Raw genomic sequence first — 20,874 nt, 5'->3', positions numbered from 1 at the left:
CAGATTGCTGGAAAAAGGAACTTTATTCAGTGGTGGTGAGCTTACCCAATAATTCCATTTGAAGAGCATGTATAACTAAATGTAAGAGACACATCAAGTGCACACAATATATAAATAGTATAGCTTCAGCCTGCAGCTAGGTAGGTAGCTGTTGAAGCATATGTTATTACAGTTTCCATTTTTCAGCCTTCAGATCATGCAAACCAAACCCCCCCCCCCCCCCCTTCATCTTTTTTTTTTTGGACCACAACACAACTCAAAAACTAATAAAAAAAACATGCAAATTGTAATACAGAGAGGTGAACATGTGAAAGTAAATAAAAAGAAGTTGGAGGGTAGTAGTGTATTAGTCTTGGGTTATGGAAGAAGAAGAACACAGGGTGACACAGGGTCTGATAAAACCGTTGGGCTATGTTGGTGTCAGGTCGCTTTCGAAGCATGAATTGCGTAGGCTCTAGGAAGATTAGGGGGAGTAGATGGTAGAGAGTTGTTGGTGTAGTTTCATTTATTCATGTATTGTAACCATGTCTTGGCTTTTGTTTCTCGCTTTTGTTGCTTTCCAGTACTGCAAAAATTGTATGAGTATATTTATGATGGATTCATCTGCCACCCAAGCTGTATCCGCTGACTTCAGACCCTTATGCTTTCCACCATTTTCCTTTCCTGCATTAACTTCTCCCATCAATACTCTTTAATCTTCCATTGTTAGGGACACATCAGTTTTCACCTTTCTCTCCCTGTCACTCTCTCTTCACTTTCATACTATCACTAACAACCAAATATTCTAGTTAGCTCCAAACTGCTCCACTTCTTCTATGCAATCTCCTTCCCCTACATTTCTCAAATAACTAACTATTTTCCTTTCCTTTATACATACTCACTCAAACTCCTCCCCTAACATTGCATTCATGTTTTCAATTGTAAATTTGAAAAACAGATTTTGTTGGGAATCAGTTGGAATACACTAAAATGTTGTATTTAATTTAATTCATTTTTTTATGATATAAAAATGTTCAAGCTCCCTTTGTTTTTTAATAATATTCTTTATCCATAGTTCAACTTATTTTAACTGTAAATACTTTTTAAATTTTTATAGAATACTTTTTAAATTTTTATAGAATGGCGGAAAGGTTGGTATAGAATCAAGGAGAAGTGAGTCAGGTCACAAAGAGCATGGTGATGTGAAATACCCAAAGGGATCAATAGTAAATGATTCTAAAAGTAATGGCAAAGAAAAAGAAGTACAACTCAGGAAACAACTAAATGATGTGCCTGCTAGACAGAATGCTACATTAGATTTCTCAGAAAAAGAGAATGATGGAGATGAATGGCCAATAATTAGAGAAAAGAAAACCGGGATACAGAAAAATGTGGTGGAGGGTGCCACAAATGCTGAATTGACAGAAGAAATAGATGAGGTCCAAAGCTTTCATGATGAAAATGGTGTCCCACCTGATGTCAATGAAATTGAAATAGTATTTGGTCGGGCACACATCCGGCATGAAGAAAACCTGTCAAGTGTTAGTAAAGGAAGTTGGCTCAGAGGACACATATATGAAGTCACATACGTAGAAGATAACACTGTTGAAGTGAATTTGGAAGCATCAAAGAACGATGCTGATGAGGAAATTAATGCAGGAAATAGTATTACTCATGCCTATACTTCAGGCATGAAACACAGTTCAGAAATCGGTGAAGCAGATAGCTAGTTTGGTTTAATAAGATTATGATTCTCATCTTTGTAAACTAGAGTTCATAGATGCCATTTTCATTACAAAAAAAATACAGAGCTGTAAGGGGTGAATTTCTAGGCTATAGAGTTTCTTTAGTTCATGACTATGTATGATGTAATTGTACTTAGGGAATTGTAACATTGCATATATTTTTCTTGAAGAGATCACTTCTGCAGCATTGTTTTCGTTGGATTTGAAAAACTGTATAGACTAAGATAAATGTAATTGTTGTGAATGATACATTTTGTTTTCCAGCTACAAACGAAAAAGAAGAAAAGAAATATTGGCATATGAATGGTATAATATGATTGTAAAAGGCAACTCCTAGAAATGCCATTTTTGGTAGCTGTTGAATATTAGCAAAAATGAAAAAAATAGATGAAAATGAGATATGTTGACGCAATAATAAAATATACAGATGATACGCTGTAAAGGGTTTAAGGAAAGAGGTGATGCCTTATTCCTAAATCTTACTATATTTTAGGTACTTCATAATGAAAATCACATTCTGAGAGTTGCAATAGGTAGTAATAGAAAAAGGTAATAATGCAAAAAGGCTAGAAAAAGGTAAATAGAAAGTGAGAACTTTAATTGCATTGTCTCTAAATTTGGCAGCTACTCACCCAAACCTACCCAACAGTAGCTCCTCTGTTTGTTAGACTACTGCATTCATTGGAACCTAACTTGAATTACAATCACAACCAGACACAGACAGACTAAAAATTATATGACCATAGAAACCACAGGACGAGCTGACATTCATGTTACCTGCAACATCTCAACAAGAAGAATGATGCGCGGATTCGTGTGGAGGCAGAGAGCGCGGGTTCATTGCATAAAACCTAAAATGTAAAGGATAAAGTTGAATGAAGTTGATGGTCGACATTGATAAGAGAACGTGCGAGCATTTAATTACCTTCAAATCGGTTCCATGTAGAAAGCGCTAGGGTTCGTGTGGAGGCCGAGAGCGCTAGGGTTCGTGTGGGGGCCGAGAGCGGTAGGGTTCGTGAGTAGGCAGAGAGCGCTAGGGTTCGTGAGGCAGAGAGAGGCGAGAGTGAAGAGTTAGGGTTCGTGAGGCAAAGAGAGACGAGAGTGAAGAGTTAGGGTTCGTGAGGCAGAGAGAGACGAGAGTGAAGAGTTAGGGTTCGTGAGGCAGAGAGAGACGAGAGTGAAGAGTTAGGAGTTAGGTTCACTCTGGTTTCCTGAAATTCAAAAAAAAAATTATTTTCTTAAGTTTTAAAAAAAAAAATTATTTTCAATTGAAAAACTGAAGGATTTTTAAATAAAAAATGTGAATATAGGAATAAAGGAATAAAGCAATTTCAATTCTGAAGGAAAATTATGACAGTTAAAAATGACATAATTTGAAAGATAATTGTGGCGGTTAATGAAATGACGTATTATACTGAAATTTGTGGCGGTTATTAATAACCGCCATATTAAAACCGCCACTTTTTACACATTTTTTTGTAGTGTATTTTGAATTTCTATCCGTTGCAGATCAAATTAAAGAGAGAATCCTTGGTCTATGAACCTGTGTTGAATGCTGATCACGCTCAGAAAGAAGTTACAACAGTCATAAAGGAATATATTCCAAAATCTTGGAAATTCAAGAGCCTTAATGACTAGTCAAAGATCACATGTGAAGACCATGTGATTTTCTGCTTTTTCGGACGTTTTCTGTGCAGGGCATGGTCAAGTCCTCTCTCTCTGAAAATCTGGTACCCACTCATGTCATTAAATTCTTTATGATTCTGTTTGTGCTATAAAATCTATTGATGCTGATCTTCCACAAGAGCAAACAATTGCAACATCTCTAGCAAAATTTGTGAGTGAGCTTTTCTCTGCTTTTCATCTTTGCCATCATGGACTCAACTCCTCCCACCTCAAGAAGAGTCAAATCCAGAGCAGTAAGGTTTGGAGGAAGGCTTGAAGAATGGTTTTCTGGTGATAATGATGTTATTGAGAGATATAGATTTGAGACTAGCACCAAAGTGATAAACAACCCTAAAGTTGTTTGCTTTGATTGGCTGAAAAGCCAAAAGCTGGACAATGTCAGAAGGCTTCTCAAAGATCAATCCCCTAGAAAGTTCTTGGAGATAAAAGGGAATATCTATCTAGATTTGATAAGAGTTTTCTACACAAATCTCAAGTTTGAGGGAAACAACCTTGTTTCTCATGTAAAAGGTGTAGATATGGAGATAACACATGAAGTGTGGACTGTTGTAGCTGGTCTAAAGTACTCAGGCCTCAGAACTAACAAGGGGAACCTTGGAGTAATAGAGGACTTCAACAAAGTTCAATACTACAAGAGTTGCTTGAAGAACCAAAATGCATAAGTTAGGACTTGTTCGGTTGGTGGCTTAAGGTTTGATGAAAGGTTGCTAGCCCTCATTGTGACTTGGATTCTAACTCCAAGGGGGAGCAATCATTCAATGCTTACTAAGGAGGATCTGGTGTACATCTTCTGCATTATGAAGAAGATCAGAATTAATTGGATACACATCATCAAATAGCACATGCAAAAGGCAATGAGGTTAAGTGACTATGGTTATCCATATGCTGTTTTGATTTCTAAATTTCTGCTCTATTTTGAAGTGAACCTAGAGGATGAAACATCTGAGTTGGTCAAGTCAACTCAAGATTTGCACAATGGATCTCTCAGCAAAATGGGTTTTACCAAAGTAGGTGGCAAATGGATTAGCAAAGATGGTGACTTGGGAGCCTCATCTAGTGCTGCTGCTGATCATGAACAAGATGAACATGCTGCAGATATGGATTTTCAACATGAAGATCTACCTTAAGCACATCAAGATGTTGGACCTAGTGCTGGTGCTGGAAATCAAGAAAAAAGAATGCCAACCATGTCTTCTTTTGAGAGATACATGGTCAATAGGCTTGATAGCTTTGCGGAGAATCAAAGGAATCTCCATGATCTATGTGTCAGCAATTTCCAGAGGATTGATAACAGGTTTGACAACATGGATGCACGTTTCATGACCCTAGATGAACAGATTGAGGCAGTACAAGACCAAATCTTTGATCTTCAATATGCTGATGATGATGAATGAAGAAAAACAACCGGTTGATGTATCGGAACAACTGATTGTTTTTGGTGGTTATATCAGTTTTTCTATTTTTGTTTTTTTGTTGTTGTTTTAAATCTGATGTATTAAGAACATTTATCTTGTTCATTTCTTCTTTTTGTCTATTTGTGAAGACAAATAGGGGGAGATATATGTTGTGTTTGATTTCAGTTTTTATTTTCTGCAAAAAGTTTGGATGAGTGAAACCTTATAGGTTTTTGCTCATATGTTTGTTTGTTGTTTGCCCTTTGCTCTGATATTATGTTCTGAACCTCTATATTTGTTTTTCTGCTAACCAAATATCAGAAGTTCTGTGTTTTGCTTAAAATTGTGCTTTGCAGGAACTGCTTCAGATTCAATCAGGTACAACACAAGCATCAGGGATTTTTCTTCATAAAATAGGGGGAGATTGTTGAACCAAGTGGTGTTCAAGCTTTGAAGAATCCAAACCCTTTGAAGGATGCTGAAGGCTAGGTTGTGCTTGTTGTTGCTGAGCTGTCTTAGATAGGATCTGGGGTAGATTGTTTATGTAATCCACTCTTGATTGAATCCAAAGCATAGGCATTCTCAATCTTTTTAAAAGAAAAGTGTTTTTCAAACTAAGTGAAAAACAATCGATTGTTTTGTCGAAACAACCGATTGTTTTATACTTAGGTGTTTTTAGAAAAGATTGAAAAATATTTTTATGGTTGACTTGCTGTCAAAACCAAAACAACCGGTTGATTCATGGAAACAACCGATTGTTTGTTTTGGTACCATAACAAAAAACTGTTTTGTGCTTTGACTGAGCATTAAATGATTTTCCAACTGTTTACGCTCCAGTTTTTAATGCTTTGACCAATCTTTAAATGCAATGAATAATTTGTTAAGACTTGATAACAAACAACATCTTTGAATATATTCAGAAAAATAGATTTGAGTTTTTTTAAGAACTAACACAAGATTTTGAGATTTTCAAAGAGTTGAGATTGCTTAGAGATTGAGATTGATCAAAGAGTGTGAGATAGGATTTATGCTTGTATTGATTTCAGAATTGCTTCTATAACAAGTGTAATCCTTGTATCTGTTGAACAAGAATCTTTGTGTGTTTGTTGAGAAGTGCTGTGTGTTCTTGAGGGGATCAAGATCAGCATTCTTAGTGTTGGTGTGTTGGCCAAGAGAAGTGTGTTTCTTGAGGGGATCAAGGTCACTTTCTTGGTTGTGTTGTAAGTGATCTAGGTTTGATTGCTTAGTGGAATTCCTCAGTGGTTTATGAGAAGACTGGATGTAGCTATGGGTTTAGAGTGAACTAGTATAAACATCTGTGTGCATTCTCTCTATCCTTAATCTCTTTAAATTCAGGTTTAATATTTGCAAACTTGTATAAACAACCGATTGTTTCTATGAAACAACCGATTGTTTTTCTGGTGTTGTTGTTTTTGCTTTGAGTTTTTGGCAAACTGAATTCTTTATCATTTGTTTCTCGAGATAATTTCATTATTGACTTAAAAGTTTGCGAAAACCCTCTTTAAACAATTCACCCCCCCTGTAGTTTAAAGTCATCCATTCTAACAAAAATAAGGTTCACGTAAATTAGTGTTAAGATACATATATGTTAAAGAATTATAAAAATAATTTACCATCATCTTACCTGATCCCAATCATTTTTAAGGCCTAGTCTTACAATGGTAACCATCCATTGCATAACGTAATAGTCACACTCACACCTTCCTGATTGTCTATTACACTATAATTCAATAAAAAGTGAAAGTTAATATTAATAAACAATGAAAAGAGAAAGACAAAAATTACAAACCTTTAGTTCCATCCATTTCAGATTTTGAAATTTTGAATTGGATCGACCTCTTAGGATGTTATATCCACGCCATGAACTGATTAATACAAAAAGCCGCATTAGTAGATGTTTAATTAGTAACATACGGAGTTAATTTTATAGTGTACTTACTTATCAATGATATTTTTCAGATGTGTTGATGGTGTCTTGTATAGGGAACAAAACCACACAGCAGTCTTATCAATCGTTGATAAGACAAGTAACTACCAATGACCCCTATATCATCCATGAAAAGATTTAGTAAATATTTAAAACATGAAGTAGTAATAATTGACAACTTATAATTAAACTTACTCATTAATATAAAGGCATAAATAAATTTGTTTTCCATCTTTTTCCAGGGTGTTAGTGATGTATGATTGGGTTTCAGTTTTCTTTGTTCCAATGGGATTAGTATATGAGAGATCTAAGAATCCGTACACATATTGATTCCCATCAAATAGAAATTCCATGCAAAAATCTACAAGTTATTAGTTAAAGCATAATCAATAATATTTAACATAAAATAAATTTAAATATAGGTAAAGATACTTACATCATAAATTTTTTAATTATATTTATATTGAGCTCCTAATCCTTAGCTACAATATCTAACAAATCTGACATGTATATGTACAGTGGCATGTCAGTGTTTATTTCAAAAGACATATCATCCCAAGGAACTTCCAAAGGGTCTCGATCAATCTCTCTAGCAACTACAACTAAAGATGTTATAGGATCGTCAATCGGAACCTCATGCTTCTTTTTGGGACTTGGTTTCCGACGAGGTTTCTACAAAATAAAGAACATTTGTATAAATTAGATGTATTATATACTTATAAATTAATATAATGAAATGAAGTTATTATCGGAGGTTCTGGTATAATTCGAAGGAGTCTAGGTCAGCCTATGAATGTCTCAAATGCATCGGCCATAGGTTTTACCTCATCTGAAGGTAGTGGAATACGAGTATCAGCTACTCGTACTCTTTCAACCGTTACCTTCGCCACATTAGGGGAGAGAGGAACATTATGTAAGGTGGTGGCTTCTTGATAGACTTTTCCAATGGCCACCACCTGAGGAAGTATGCCTCCCTCTACCAGTAGCTCACATTGGCTCGTCTGGCCAATGATATGCTCCCCTGATGTCGTAGAAGCCGCACAACTCCCCTTTATGCTCTTGGGAGCGGGACTAACAAGCGCATCAACTGGCTCAGCATAACCTTGTTGCGATAGAAACTCCTGTCACAACTCTAGCTGCATCTGATCAACCTCTTTTCTCATCTCTTCTATCAATTCTTGACGTATCTTACCCGTAATTTCTGCTTTGGTCTTTGTGGTGGGATAGGAGGATGAGTGTCGTGGTGCAGCTCCCAAATATAGTTTAATTCCAACCCCTTTTCCAGTTGCACGAACACGACACAATGCTCAAGTCGTCCAATTGCTTCAACAAGGATATCGTGACGACCTTCATGTACACAATTACCTTGGTAGATTTGCTCAACCAAGGAATCCTACAAAAGACCAAAATTATATAAGTTTTTAGTATAATTAATGCTTTAAGTCCATAGTAGCAAAAGAGGATAAAAATAACTTATAATTTTTTATAATATTATTTTTTATTGGTTAGAACTAAATGCACCCGACTTTTTAATTCGGGCCATCTTCCATTTTAGGTGGCACAAAGGTGGTGATGGAGGAGAAGTGACCCATGTATCAATCTCAAACCCACTACCCTATCTGGATTGATCTTTTTCCACCATCAGTAATTGCTCAAGCTTTCGATACCCCGAACGAGATAGTATGTGTGGGGTAACATTCTTTAATGTTATGTCTTAAGCTTTCTTCTGACGATCCTGTCATAAATGAAATAAACAAAGTGAGGAATTAAATAATATTAAGTTACTAATGTTATATAAATAAAAATAGTTAAGTAACTTCACTTACCTTCCAAGCTTCACTTTCACGGCTTTGAACAAAAAACCGTCATGTCTCTTCATCAATATGTTTGTAATTTAATCAAGGATTTTCGCCTTTATACTTGCCAAAAATATATTTCATCGTCAGTGTTGACTTAAACTGACGGAATTTAAGTATGATATTGGATATGATCTTTAATCGAAGCAGTTCCACATTAGGCATTTAAAATTTTTCTTGCAAAATAATATCATCAAATTAAAATGGATCAATGAATATTAAAAAGCATTATATAATAACGATAATAATGTAAAGCTTACCTGAACATCCTCCCAAAGCATGTTCGGATCAACCTCTGACACATCATCCCATGAATTAATCAAAATGGAGAGCCTCTCACGAGAAACAACTCCAAGATAGCTACTCAACATCTCATCATTAGGACCAGAAGCCATTCCAGTGTTGACGTCAATGTCAACACGTGTCTTCTCACCAACAACACGTCTTAAGAGAGACGCTTCAATCTAGTAGGTCCTCTGCTTCCTAGTCCGGATCGGGGTCTGATTGGAATCTGATTGTCATCCTTATCTGTGCTAAAAAAGTAGGTAAAAAAACATTACTTAATTTGCATCGAAAGAAGATGATATAAAACAAATACATAAATTTCTAAATGCGTATTATAAAAAATATTTCCAAATTTATTACCATAGTGGGTTGAATGTTCATATGTAAATTCCTTCACTGTGGTCTTTACGGGTTGCATGTACATCATCAACTACATCGTCATCTTTATTAATTATCATTCATGTGAATGAACGGGGATCACTATTTTCAATATCATCTATGGCCTCCCCTTGTTTTTTTCTATGTAAAACGACATACCAATGTTATGACGTAGGATCTTTGACGTAGAAAACTTGAGATTCTTGTTGAACCATTATAAATGGCTCATCTCGATACCCTATCTTTCTAAAGTCCACTAGTGCGAATCCTGATTCATCAATTTTAACCCCACTTTTATTACCAACCCATTTACACTTGAAAACTAGAAAGGAAAACTTAGTATAGTCAACCTCCCATATCTCTTCTATAAAACCATAGTATGCCATTGATCCAAGTACATGATTTGTATCTTTCGAAGTGGAAAACTGCATTGACTCGACTTCAAGTGTAACACCAAAATTTTGAACTGTACTCTTTTCATCCATAGACTTCGTGTAAAATATACAATTGTTCACTTCGTACGTCATAAAAGAAATGACATCAAACTTCAATCCAACAGCCAACCAGGTCAAGGTCTCCAATGTTGTTGAATCCTTTAATACCTCATCTTTAAACCAAGGCATGAAAGTTCTATTATGTTCCATTAAGAACCATTTCTTTTCTTGTCTTGGGTTATTTGCCTTCACAACAACTTTATGAGCTTCTATGTAAGGTATAACTTCATCTGTGTTATTCAATATATACAAAGTGCTTTCAAGACTTCTGATCGATATTTGCTTACAATATTCACACCACGTAAACATTTACTTGTAGAACGCCTGTGGTGCCATGAATTAGCTGGAAGACCTTGTATTTGCTTTTGACATGTACTCAAAACAAAATTCAATACTTTCTTCAGCTATGTACCTTTCAATTATTGAAGCTTCTGGACGAAAATGATTTTCCACATAACCTTTCAAAATTTTTATATACTGCTCAACAGGATACATCCATCTTAAGTACACTGGTTCGCACAATCTAACCTCTCTTACCAGATGTACAACTAGATGAACCATGATGTCAAAAAAAAATGGAGGAAAAAACATCTCCAATTCACACAAGATAACAACAATTTCATCTTCAAGTTCATCTAGTTTTAATGGATCAATGACTTTACAACAGATGGAACAGAAGAATGAGCACAAATGGGTTATGGTATGTAACATGTTTTGGTAAGATCCCGCGAATAGTTACTGGTAGCAACTGTTGCATGAAGATGTGGCAATCATGAAACTTCATCCCAATTAACTTCAAATTCATCACACACATTTTTCTCAACATGCATTACATTTATAAAATGTTTGACTTCTAACCTCGACCAGTACGAAAGATCAAAGAAGATTGATTTTTTCTTCCAAATGTTTGTCACAAATGACTTCTTTTTCGACTTATCGAAGGTGTGGTCTATGTTATTTACCTTTTCATAAACCTCAACACCAGTTAATGGAGTTGGTGGACTACTAGTCTCTTGATGTCCATTAAAGAATTTTTTTCAACCTGGTAAGGATGATGACTTCTAAGAAATCTCTGATGCGAAGATATACTGTCTTCCTTCCATGTTTCAACTGTTGAGAAACAGTGTCTTCTTCGTATATTGGTCATGCTTTATGACCCTTAACAATATATCCTAATAAGTTACCATATGACAGAAACTCATCGATGGTGCAAAATAACAAGCAAGCATGTTGAAAATTTCATTAGCAAATCCGTCAAATACTTCAACACAGTAATGCCACATTAACTTCAAATCTTAAATTAGGGGACTTAGATAAACATTTATGTCATTTCCTGGATCTTTCGGACCGGATATCATCATAGAAAACATGATATATTTTCACTTCATGCACAATCCAGGAGGTAAGTTGTAAATAACTAGTAAAATAGGCCATGAACTATGATTCGTACACATATTACCAAACGAATTCATTCTGTCTATAGCTAAACCAAGTCAGATATTTCTTGATTCTTTACCAAACTCTGGAAACTCATAATCAAATTTCTTCCATTGAATAGAATCAGTTGGATGTCGGTACATGCCATCACATTTCCTCTCATCTACATGCCATCTAAGATTCTTAGCATGATTTGGGTTTGCAAGCAAACGCTTCATCCTTGGAATGATGGGAATATACCACATAGCCTTGATTGGGGGTCCATGCTTTTCTATCTCTTCAATAATATCATCATCTTTTTGTTTCAACTTATAACGTGATAACCCACACCTCGAACAACTTTTCAACAATTCAAAATCTTTCTTGTATAATATACAATCATTAGGACATTCATATATCTTTTTATACTCCATTCATAATTACGATTAGGTAGAGTATTTCCTTATGGAAGCATATCCTTCAACAACTGAAGCAATTTCGTGAAGCTTTCATCAGTCTATCCATTTATTGCCTTCAAATTCATCAATCTTAACACCGTCGACAATCGTGTGAAGTTAGTTGATCCAGGATACAATGGAGTCTCTGCATCGCTTGACATACTTCCATATCCATGCGCTTCTGCAACACACTCAGCTTCCACATCACAAATTATGTCCTCCAATCGATCATCATCTACATCATCATGTACTGCATCATCCATGGTGGACCCCACATATTCTTCAGTTATAGAAACACGTGATAAATTTAATAATTCACTAGGGGTGGCAAAGCAGGCTGGCCCACCCCGCATTGGCCTGCCCCGCATGCGGGTTGGCCCGCGGGCTTGTGGGCTGGCCCGCATAACTTTTACAAATGTACAATTATATAGATGCAATATGAAATTATGAATTGATGCAATATGAAATTATGAATTAATCTAGCCTGCGGTGTACAAGAAAGTATGACAAACAAATACACCTCACAAATTCTGAAATTGATTATACAAGGTGGCCAAAAAACAAGTACACATCATCAATAGTTATAAGAGATTTGATGAACTAAAAAACAACACTGAATAAGCAACTGACATCAATTAACAATCAAAAGCAGTTATCACATCAAATACTTGTTATGCAGTTGCTATTATATCATCTTCTTCCACTTCAAGAACATTAGATGCAACCTTAAAAGAGCTTTCATCTTCCACGTTTTGATAATTATAATATTTTCCATGATCTGCATTCATTTGAACAATGACAATGAAAGAATGAATTTACCCTCAGAAAATCCATGCTTCCAGAAATAATACAATAACAATAGAATTGGTTAAAATAATTAAATTACCTTTAGAAAATCCATGCTTCCAACTAGAAGTACAAACAATTGCTTCCACATTTTCAGACAAAAGAGAATTCATATACTTGTTAAGAATTCGAGAACCAATGCTAAATGCAGATTCTGATGCAATTGTGGTTATAGGAATACTCAACAAATCTCTAGCCATTAACGCAAGATCCGAAAAATGTTGACTATTAATTTTCCACCACTCTAACACATCCATATGCTCCAAAAACATCAAAATCCAAAGTTGGCTCATTCAAATAAGTGTCAAGTTGTTTTCTTCCACTTTGATTAGCTACTTCAACTTTGATTAGCTACTTGAAGCTTACACATTTTTAATTCCTATTATAGATGTAATAATTTAGTAACATGGGGCAAGTACAACAAAAACTAAAAAATTAACTGAAGTACATTTAAGTAAGCAACTTCCATAAAAAATACTTGGTTTAGAAGTAGATGAGGATGAAGATTTTTCTTGCTTACACTTTAGAGTATTTGATGTTGTTGTTCTCAAACCTTTGCCAGAATATTCAGCAAAAAGTTTGTATAATTTTTGCTTGATGTTTTCTAATTTCAGCTCCCAAGTTAGTGAATCAATTTTTTCAAAGAACTCAATGTTTCTAACTTCATCCTTGGGTCTAAAATTGCACCAAATGAAAGTGCAACACTATATTTATCCCAGTATTTTTGAAATTTGACTATCATCAATTCAGCCATATTCTTAATTAGTGCATTTTCATCTTTCACATTTTCTATCAACAAGCTTTGAATTTTCAAAACTTGTAAAAAATACAAGTTGGAAGTTGGATAACTTGTAGCAGAAATCAAGGTAGTGATATCATAAAAGGGTAACAAGAACTTACAAAATTTTTCTGCTTTCTCCCAATCTTCCTCTGAAGGGCAATATTTATAAGATTCATCAACCAAGTGCAAGCTTCAAAAAACACGTTCATATTTAAGAGCACTTTTAAGCATCAAGTAAGTTGAGTTCCACCTTGTAGGAACATCAAGACACAAACCACATGACGCATCAATATCACTAAACTTTTCAAGGCATTGTTTGAATTTCATCATTCTACTCTTTGAACCCCTCACATATTTGATGCTATTTCTAATTTGGTTCAAAGCCTCACCAAGCACCTTTAATCCTTCTTGAACAATTAAATTTTTAATATATGTGCACAACAACGAACATGAAAGAATTCACCACCACATATCAAACCATTTTGTATAAGAAGTTGGCTTCTAATTTGGTTCATAAGCATATACGAATGCGACTATTTACCATAGCCGCATTTATAAATAACATTTACGAATGCGGCTAATTAACCGTCTTCTTATATATTCAATTTAAAACTAAGTGTACAACAAATGCGACTATATAACTGCCGTTTTAAATATAAATTACCCGCCAGTGTTTTTGACTTTCTGTGTTAACTATGAAAAAAATATTAAAAAATGAACCATTTATTCCTTTTACATATTTATTATACATTTTGGTGGACACTTTATCTAAATGAGCCTAAACTAACTGATAACTGGATAATTTGGTCGGTCTGTATGTGGTGGGATGATGTGATACAAGTGATTGACCAAATCTAAATCCATTACTAGGACAATTGTAATTATGAATAATTATAATGTTTTCTTCATTATCTTTATTTTCTTTTTCATTTATATAATAAGCGTCGAATGCAAGTTTTACTTTCAAGACATTAATACACTATTTTTAGTAAATACTTTGTTTATAAATGATAAAAAGTTATATGCAAGTTGCTCAAGTCATATATCAAAGTGGTATTTTAACGAAGTAAAACATTAAGGTGTGACATCAGCTAACTACGACTTCCAATTAGTATATATTATAGATTCCGGATTAAAATGAATTTTTAACTAGTCAGTATAGTGTTATTATTATATATACGAAAGGCATGTTAGAGGTCACTTACACATAATAAAAAAAGTATTCCATAAAAATTTGAATAACATATTCTATTAATTATATCCACTTATTTTAATTATTACTTTCTCCGTTTCTTGTTGAATCTTTGATAATTTTGTTTATTATTTATTATTTACGAAATTTTATATCATATTATTTTTTTTATCAATTATACTATTATATATAATTTTTTTTTATCAATTATAAGAAATCTAAATCACTATCGTGTTTCTTAATTTCTATAAAAATAACTTTAAAAGAAAGGATGAAAAGGAACAAAATGGGAGTAGAAACTATTAATTTGTAAGTGTAACAACTAAAAATAATGTTTGATTATAACTTACTAAATATCTATTTAATAACTACAATGTTCTTTTGTTTTGAATAAACTCTGTATATTTTGAACAAAGTGTTAAGCATTAACTGTTCAAAGTAATAAGATTTAGCAGATCTTTTTTTATATACATGTATACTTCATGTCCAACTCAGACCTGGCTCACATCTTACATAACCATTTCCAATATTTATTAAGGAATTCAACTTCAATAGTCAAACATTAAATAGTCACATCAACTTCGCTTCACGTAAGAGAAATCTAAAGAATACAAGCAGAAAGTAAGCTTTCTCATATAAGCAAAAACTCATAAAATATCTTATCTTCTTGTTTACTCATTCATCTAGTAGACCAATAAGGGACGGTGCCAGCTGAATAAAATATTCTCAAGACAACATATATCTAAGGATCATAATACGTGGTTGACTAGCAATTCATGTTAGATAGAATGAAGAACCAAACTAAGCTTTAGAGACTCTCAGTCTAGCAGAGTTCCACAAGCTGTGGTACAATATGGGTATTATTCTTACTTTTTCTATAATATTTGCATGCATACTTGTTTTCTCACTAGAAATTTCCGTAGCAAATGATTCAATCAACGTGCTCCAGTCCCTGAGTGATGGGAAGACTTTGGTATCAGAAGGTGGAAAGTTTGAACTAGGGTTCTTCAGCCCTGGTAGTTCCCAGAAACGATACTTGGGAATTTGGTACAAGAATATCCCAGATAAGACATTTGTTTGGGTTGCTAATGGGGCCAACCCCATCAATGATTCCTCAGGCATCTTAACAGTGAACACCACAGGCAATCTTGTTCTCACTCAAAATGGTTCTCTTGTTTGGCACACCAGCTCTCAGAAACAAGCACAGAATCCGGTGGTAGAAATGTTGGACAGTGGCAATCTTGTGGTCAGAAACGAGGGGGAAACAAACCCAGAAGAGTATTTGTGGCAAAGCTTTGACTATCCATCTGATACACTCTTGCCAGGGATGAAGTTAGGATGGGACCTCCGAACTGGTTTTGAACGGAAATATACTGCATGGAAGAGTCCAGATGATCCATCCCCAGGTGATGTGTCTCGGGTTATGAAACTCTACAGCTATCCTGAGATTTATATGATGAAGGGTACACAAAAGTTGCTGAGGTATGGACCTTGGAATGGCGAATATTTCAGCGGAATGCCAGATCTGCTGAATAACACCATTTTTGACTTGAGTTATGTCAGCAATGAAGATGAGATTTACTACACCTATACACTCGTGAATGATTCTGTCCTCTCCAGAACTGTAACAAACCAATCAGCTACTATTGATCGTTATGTATGGCAGGAGGTTGAGAAAATATGGAAAATATATAGATCCTACCCGAAAGAGTTTTGCGACAAGTACGACTCGTGTGGACCCAACGGATTATGTGTACGAACTCAGTCACAATCTTGCACATGTTTGGAAGGTTTCAGTCCAAAATCACAACAAAATTGGATCTCATCGGATTGGAGTGGAGGATGTGTGCGCAATAAAGCGTTGAATTGCAGTCATGATGTGTTTGTCAAATATGAAGGGCTGAAAGTTCCAGCTACTACAAATACTTTGTTGAATAAGAGTCTTGGCCTCAAGGAATGCGAAGTGAAGTGTTTGAATAATTGTTCTTGTATGGCCTACACTAATTCAGATATAAGAAATGGAGGCAGTGGTTGTGTCCTGTGGTTTGGAGATCTCTTTGACATGAAACAGTTTGAAACTGGTGGGCAAGACCTGTATATCAGGATGAATGCTTCGGAGGCTGGTAATTCGCATCAACTTTTATCTTCTCATTTCATTTGCAATTTTGTTTTGAAAGCTCAAAAATCTTACTCCGACTTTAGAATTGACTATTTTGTTTTTATAGTCAATTCCAACTCTCAAGAACCTGTACCAAGCAAAGAACCTGTACCAAGCAAAGAACCTGGCAACAACAACAACAACAGACGAACGATAGTCGCTTCAACGGTTGCTGCAGTTTCTGGTTTTCTTATTCTTCTGATTACTTGTATCATTTGCAGGCTTCATAGGAACAATGCTGGTAAGTAAATTGTTTACCCAGATGCATGACTTCACTTTTTTAAGTTTTCTATAGGAAAAGATTTCTTTAACAAAAAAAATAAAACATATATAATTGAAAATCATTATAATAATATAATAATATTTTAAATTAAAAAATAAATTAAATATGATTGAAATATTAATTTATTGGAGCATGAAGTGTATCTTTTGTAATATGTGTGGTATTAAGATATCAGCACCCTTCTATAAACTACTCTCTACTCTTCTAATTAATTGAGGAATAATTGCTATAAATATAGTTACTGGGATATGTAATAGTCAACCTATAATTCCTTCACAACATGCCATTTATTTAGATAAATTATCATGCTATTGGTTTTTGTTTATTAGGCTTGATTTTATTAACTCTATATCACACGCGTTTTTGTTTATAAGACGTACGTCTTATAAATTATCAATAAACTGGCCTCTATAATCATGAGGAAACAAATAGTGATATCGTTTTAGCTTCATGAGAATGTATCATACACTTCATCTTATTTTAAAATATAGTACTTTTTGATAGAGAATTTATAAATAGATTGAAATTTTATATACTACAAAACAATTTTAAGTACTTTAAATTAAAGAATTTGAATTTTTTTGTCCCTATTTTTTATTTTCCGCTTTCTTTTCTCCCTCTCTATTTTGTTCTCTCTCCCTTTTCATTTTCTCCTTTTCCTTCATTTCTTTAGGCTTTTGGTTTCTTTTTTTCCCCTCTTTCACTTTAGAATAAGCTTACACTGAAAAAATTAATACCTAGAAGAAATATTAAACTCCTTTTGCCCATTAGTCTTTATTGTCTAGTGGTTAAAATAGTCTCACATCTCTTTTTTTTTAATAATAATAGAAATTAGTTTTAAGTTTTATTAATAATACAAATTATTTTAGATATTAATAATTTTTTTTAATATTTAAAATAATGTATAAATTAGTAAATATAGTGACTAATTCTTTTTTATCTTTAAAATTATTTTTTATTTAATAATTTTTTGTGGTAGATACATATTTAAATTGATATTTCAATTAAGAAAAGTTGAAGGTAGATTGATGTTAATTTCAACAATTAATTTGTTGATGTTCACAAGGTGTAGAACAATTCAAACTTTCATAGAGAAACTAGTATAGAGTGAAAAGCATCTAATCGTTAAATTAAAGGGAGTATTAAAGCTGAAAATATGAAAATATTCAACCTTGAATCCTTAAATCTTGGGGATTGTTTTAGAAGTTACTTAGCTTTGTTCCCTTTATCTACTATATTATACTTCCTCTTATGTGTAGGAAATTCATCAACAGAAGATAACAACAATAAGAGACATGTGGATGATCTGGACGTCCAAATGTATGATCTTGTAACAATTGTAAAAGCCACTAATAACTTCTCCACAGAGAATATCATAGGAGAAGGTGGTTTTGGACGTGTATACAAGGTAAACCATTCTTTAATCATCACTACTATATCAAAGATAATAAAATTGTTCTTACTCATGATGAACATGAGTGTGCAGGGAATAATCGACAGCCAAGAAATTGCTGTGAAGACTCTATCAAGGAACTCATGGCAAGGTGTGACAGAGTTCATCAATGAAGTAAACTTGACTGCAAAGCTTCAGCATCGGAATCTTGTTAAACTTCTTGGTTGTTGCATTGAAGGAGAAGAAAGAATGCTCATTTATCAGTACATGGAAAATGGCAGCCTAGACTCCCTCATTTTTGGTAAGGAAAATGAGCAAACAATAAATTGGGTTGCTAATGACAGTGGTTAAAGATGCAGATTCGTAAAATGAATATTCAACACTAAAATCAATTTTTTGCCTAAATAAAACAGGTGACAAAAGCAGTAAATTGCTGGAGTGGCCTCAACGATTCCAAATAATTTTGGGAGTTTCAAGGGGCCTTATGTACCTTCATCAAGATTCACCACTGAGGATCATCCACAGAGATCTCAAAGCTAGTAACATCTTACTCGATAAAACGTTGAATCCGAAAATATCAGATTTTGGTGTATCAAGATCTTTTGGAGTAGACCAACTTGAAGGAAGCACAAGTAAAGTAGTAGGGACCTGGTCAGTGTGTGTATTTATGCTGAACCATTTTTTCTCTTTTAACAAATATGTAAAACTGTTCTTGATACATGAAACAAATCTCTTGCAGTGGGTATATGGCGCCAGAATATGCAGTTGATGGATTGTTTTCTGAAAAATCTGACGTCTTCAGCTTTGGCATTCTGGTGTTGGAGATTATTTGTGGGAAGAGAAATAGAGGACTTTATCAGCAGACAAGAGTCTTAAACCTTGTTGCTCATGTAAGAGCTTGGATATATAGTTTTAACGTAGGTATGTTTTCTGGAAATTCAACAAATAGTTGTCTTTTTTTCTAATACTTTTGTTATTACAAAACAGTCATGGACATTATGGAAAGCGGGCAAGGGAATAGATTTGATTGCCTCAAACATGAAGATGTCATCGTGCGTTATATCTGAAGTACTGCGTTGTCTCCATGTCGGTCTTTTGTGTGTGCAACAGTACCCAGATGACAGGCCTACAATGATGTCAGTGATTCTGATGTTGGAGAGTCACATTGAATTGGCTGAGCCCAAAGAACCTGCTTTCATTTCAAGAATTGTGTTACTTGAAGAAGATTTATATCCGAAAGATACAAGCTCAACCAATGAAGTCACCGTTACCATTTTAGAACCTCGATGACTCATGAAACGTTACATGAGAGTGATATATGTTCACAACCATGCATGTATTAGATTATAACTATTTTTTTTTTTAAAATGACATAATTTTAAAATTGTATTAATCAAATCATAATTGTAAATTAATGTATTTTAATTTGTAATTGTTAGAATATCATTTTAATAGATGTATAAAAGGATATTTATAAGAACTCATGCTAAACTTGCTATACTTTTACCTACGGATACCCGGGTATATGGGAGTCCTGCTGATAGAAATCGGTTTCTTAACAAAACCAGCTGTTATAACCATACAATAAATTAGATTTAAAACTATAACAGCTTGAACTCACTGTAATATAAATCATAACAAATCAATAGAATAATTATTACTTATCTTTTTATCATGTTAATGACATTTTTCAAAGTTTTTATGGATGAGGTAGTTTCTATAGAAGATTTGTAAAAGACTTTAGTACTATTGTTGCACCTCTAAATGAGATAGTAAAGAAGGATGTAATGTTCAAATGGCGCCAAGAACAAGCAAATGCTTTTGAAACCTTGAAAGACAAATTAACCAAGGCACCCATTTTCACACTTTCCAACTTTGCTAAGACATTTGAGATTGAGTGTGATGCCTCTAACATAGGCATTGGGGCTATCCTGCTTCAAGAAGGTCACCTCATAGCTTATTTTAGTGAGAAACTCAATGGGAGTCATCTCAATTCACTAGTGCAGACAGGTCAAACAAGTGCGACTATTTTACATTTACAAAGGCGGTTATATAGCCGCACTTGATCAACACGCATTCTTAAATCGAAGATTTACAAGTGCGGCTATTTAGCCGCATTCGTAAATACGATTTATAAATGCGGCTATGGTAAATAACCGCATTCTTATTTAACTTTAAAAAAAAATTAAAACCCTAAACCCTAAGGCAGCAACAACGGAGCAAATACAACATAGCAAAAATCCAAACAGCAGGCAATGAAGCTGGTGACCTTCGTCAATACAAGAAAGCAAATAGATAAGAGAAACGAAAAATATATATATAAATCAATGGTGAAGAAGAAAGAAAACTCGAAAAGAACTTACAATGGCACAAATAAGACAATGAAGGCTCGTAGAAAACGAGAGGAAGCACGAGAGCATAAACAAAAGAGAAAATGAAGCGTCAGAGAACCCTTCGCCAATGCAAGAAAACAAACCAATAAACAAGTGAAACGAAAAAAAATTATAAACCATTGGTGAAGAAGAAAGAGAGCGAATCGAAACGAACTTACATTGGTACAAGAACACAATGAAACAGAAGAG

General features: G+C 34.2%; 2 protein-coding genes across 2 annotated transcripts; both read left to right on the top strand.

Annotated features, from left to right (window-relative positions):
• Positions 1-277: 277 nt before the first annotated feature.
• LOC150023262 (uncharacterized) lies at positions 278-1,862 on the top strand. Its single transcript, XM_090297778.1, has 2 exons — positions 278-424; positions 1,119-1,862. The coding sequence occupies exons 1-2, from the start codon at positions 278-280 to the stop codon at positions 1,707-1,709; spliced, it is 738 nt and encodes a 245-aa protein (XP_090153904.1). The 3' UTR covers positions 1,710-1,862.
• A 13,347-nt stretch (positions 1,863-15,209) lies between these two features.
• On the top strand, positions 15,210-19,800 carry LOC137833222 (G-type lectin S-receptor-like serine/threonine-protein kinase At4g27290). Its single transcript, XM_068641585.2, has 7 exons — positions 15,210-16,581; positions 16,684-16,857; positions 18,159-18,307; positions 18,386-18,593; positions 18,706-18,943; positions 19,032-19,182; positions 19,280-19,800. Exons 1-7 carry the CDS (start codon positions 15,312-15,314, stop codon positions 19,580-19,582), a joined length of 2,493 nt encoding a protein of 830 aa, XP_068497686.2. The 5' UTR covers positions 15,210-15,311; the 3' UTR covers positions 19,583-19,800.
• The last annotated feature ends 1,074 nt before the right edge of the window (positions 19,801-20,874 follow it).

This window comes from Phaseolus vulgaris, chromosome 11, assembly GCF_051622355.1.
Source record: "Phaseolus vulgaris cultivar YP4 chromosome 11, ASM5162235v1, whole genome shotgun sequence".
In the NCBI taxonomy this organism is placed as follows: Eukaryota; Viridiplantae; Streptophyta; class Magnoliopsida; order Fabales; family Fabaceae; genus Phaseolus; species Phaseolus vulgaris.
The sequence above is the reverse complement of the archived record's forward strand: the minus strand, read 5'-3'. Positions and strand labels throughout refer to the sequence as shown.

Bases quoted from the DNA above. Each gene is read 5' to 3' on its own strand.
- LOC150023262 (XM_090297778.1), top strand. From the start codon at position 278: ATGCAAATTGTAATACAGAGAGGTGAACATGTGAAAGTAAATAAAAAG. The intron at 425-1,118 runs GTCGCTTTCGAA...AAATTTTTATAG, and splicing joins TTGGGCTATGTTGGTGTCAG to AATGGCGGAAAGGTTGGTAT.
- LOC137833222 (XM_068641585.2), top strand. From the start codon at position 15,312: ATGGGTATTATTCTTACTTTTTCTATAATATTTGCATGCATACTTGTT. The intron at 16,582-16,683 runs GTAATTCGCATC...TTGTTTTTATAG, and splicing joins GATGAATGCTTCGGAGGCTG to TCAATTCCAACTCTCAAGAA. The intron at 19,183-19,279 runs GTAAGAGCTTGG...ATTACAAAACAG, and splicing joins TCTTAAACCTTGTTGCTCAT to TCATGGACATTATGGAAAGC.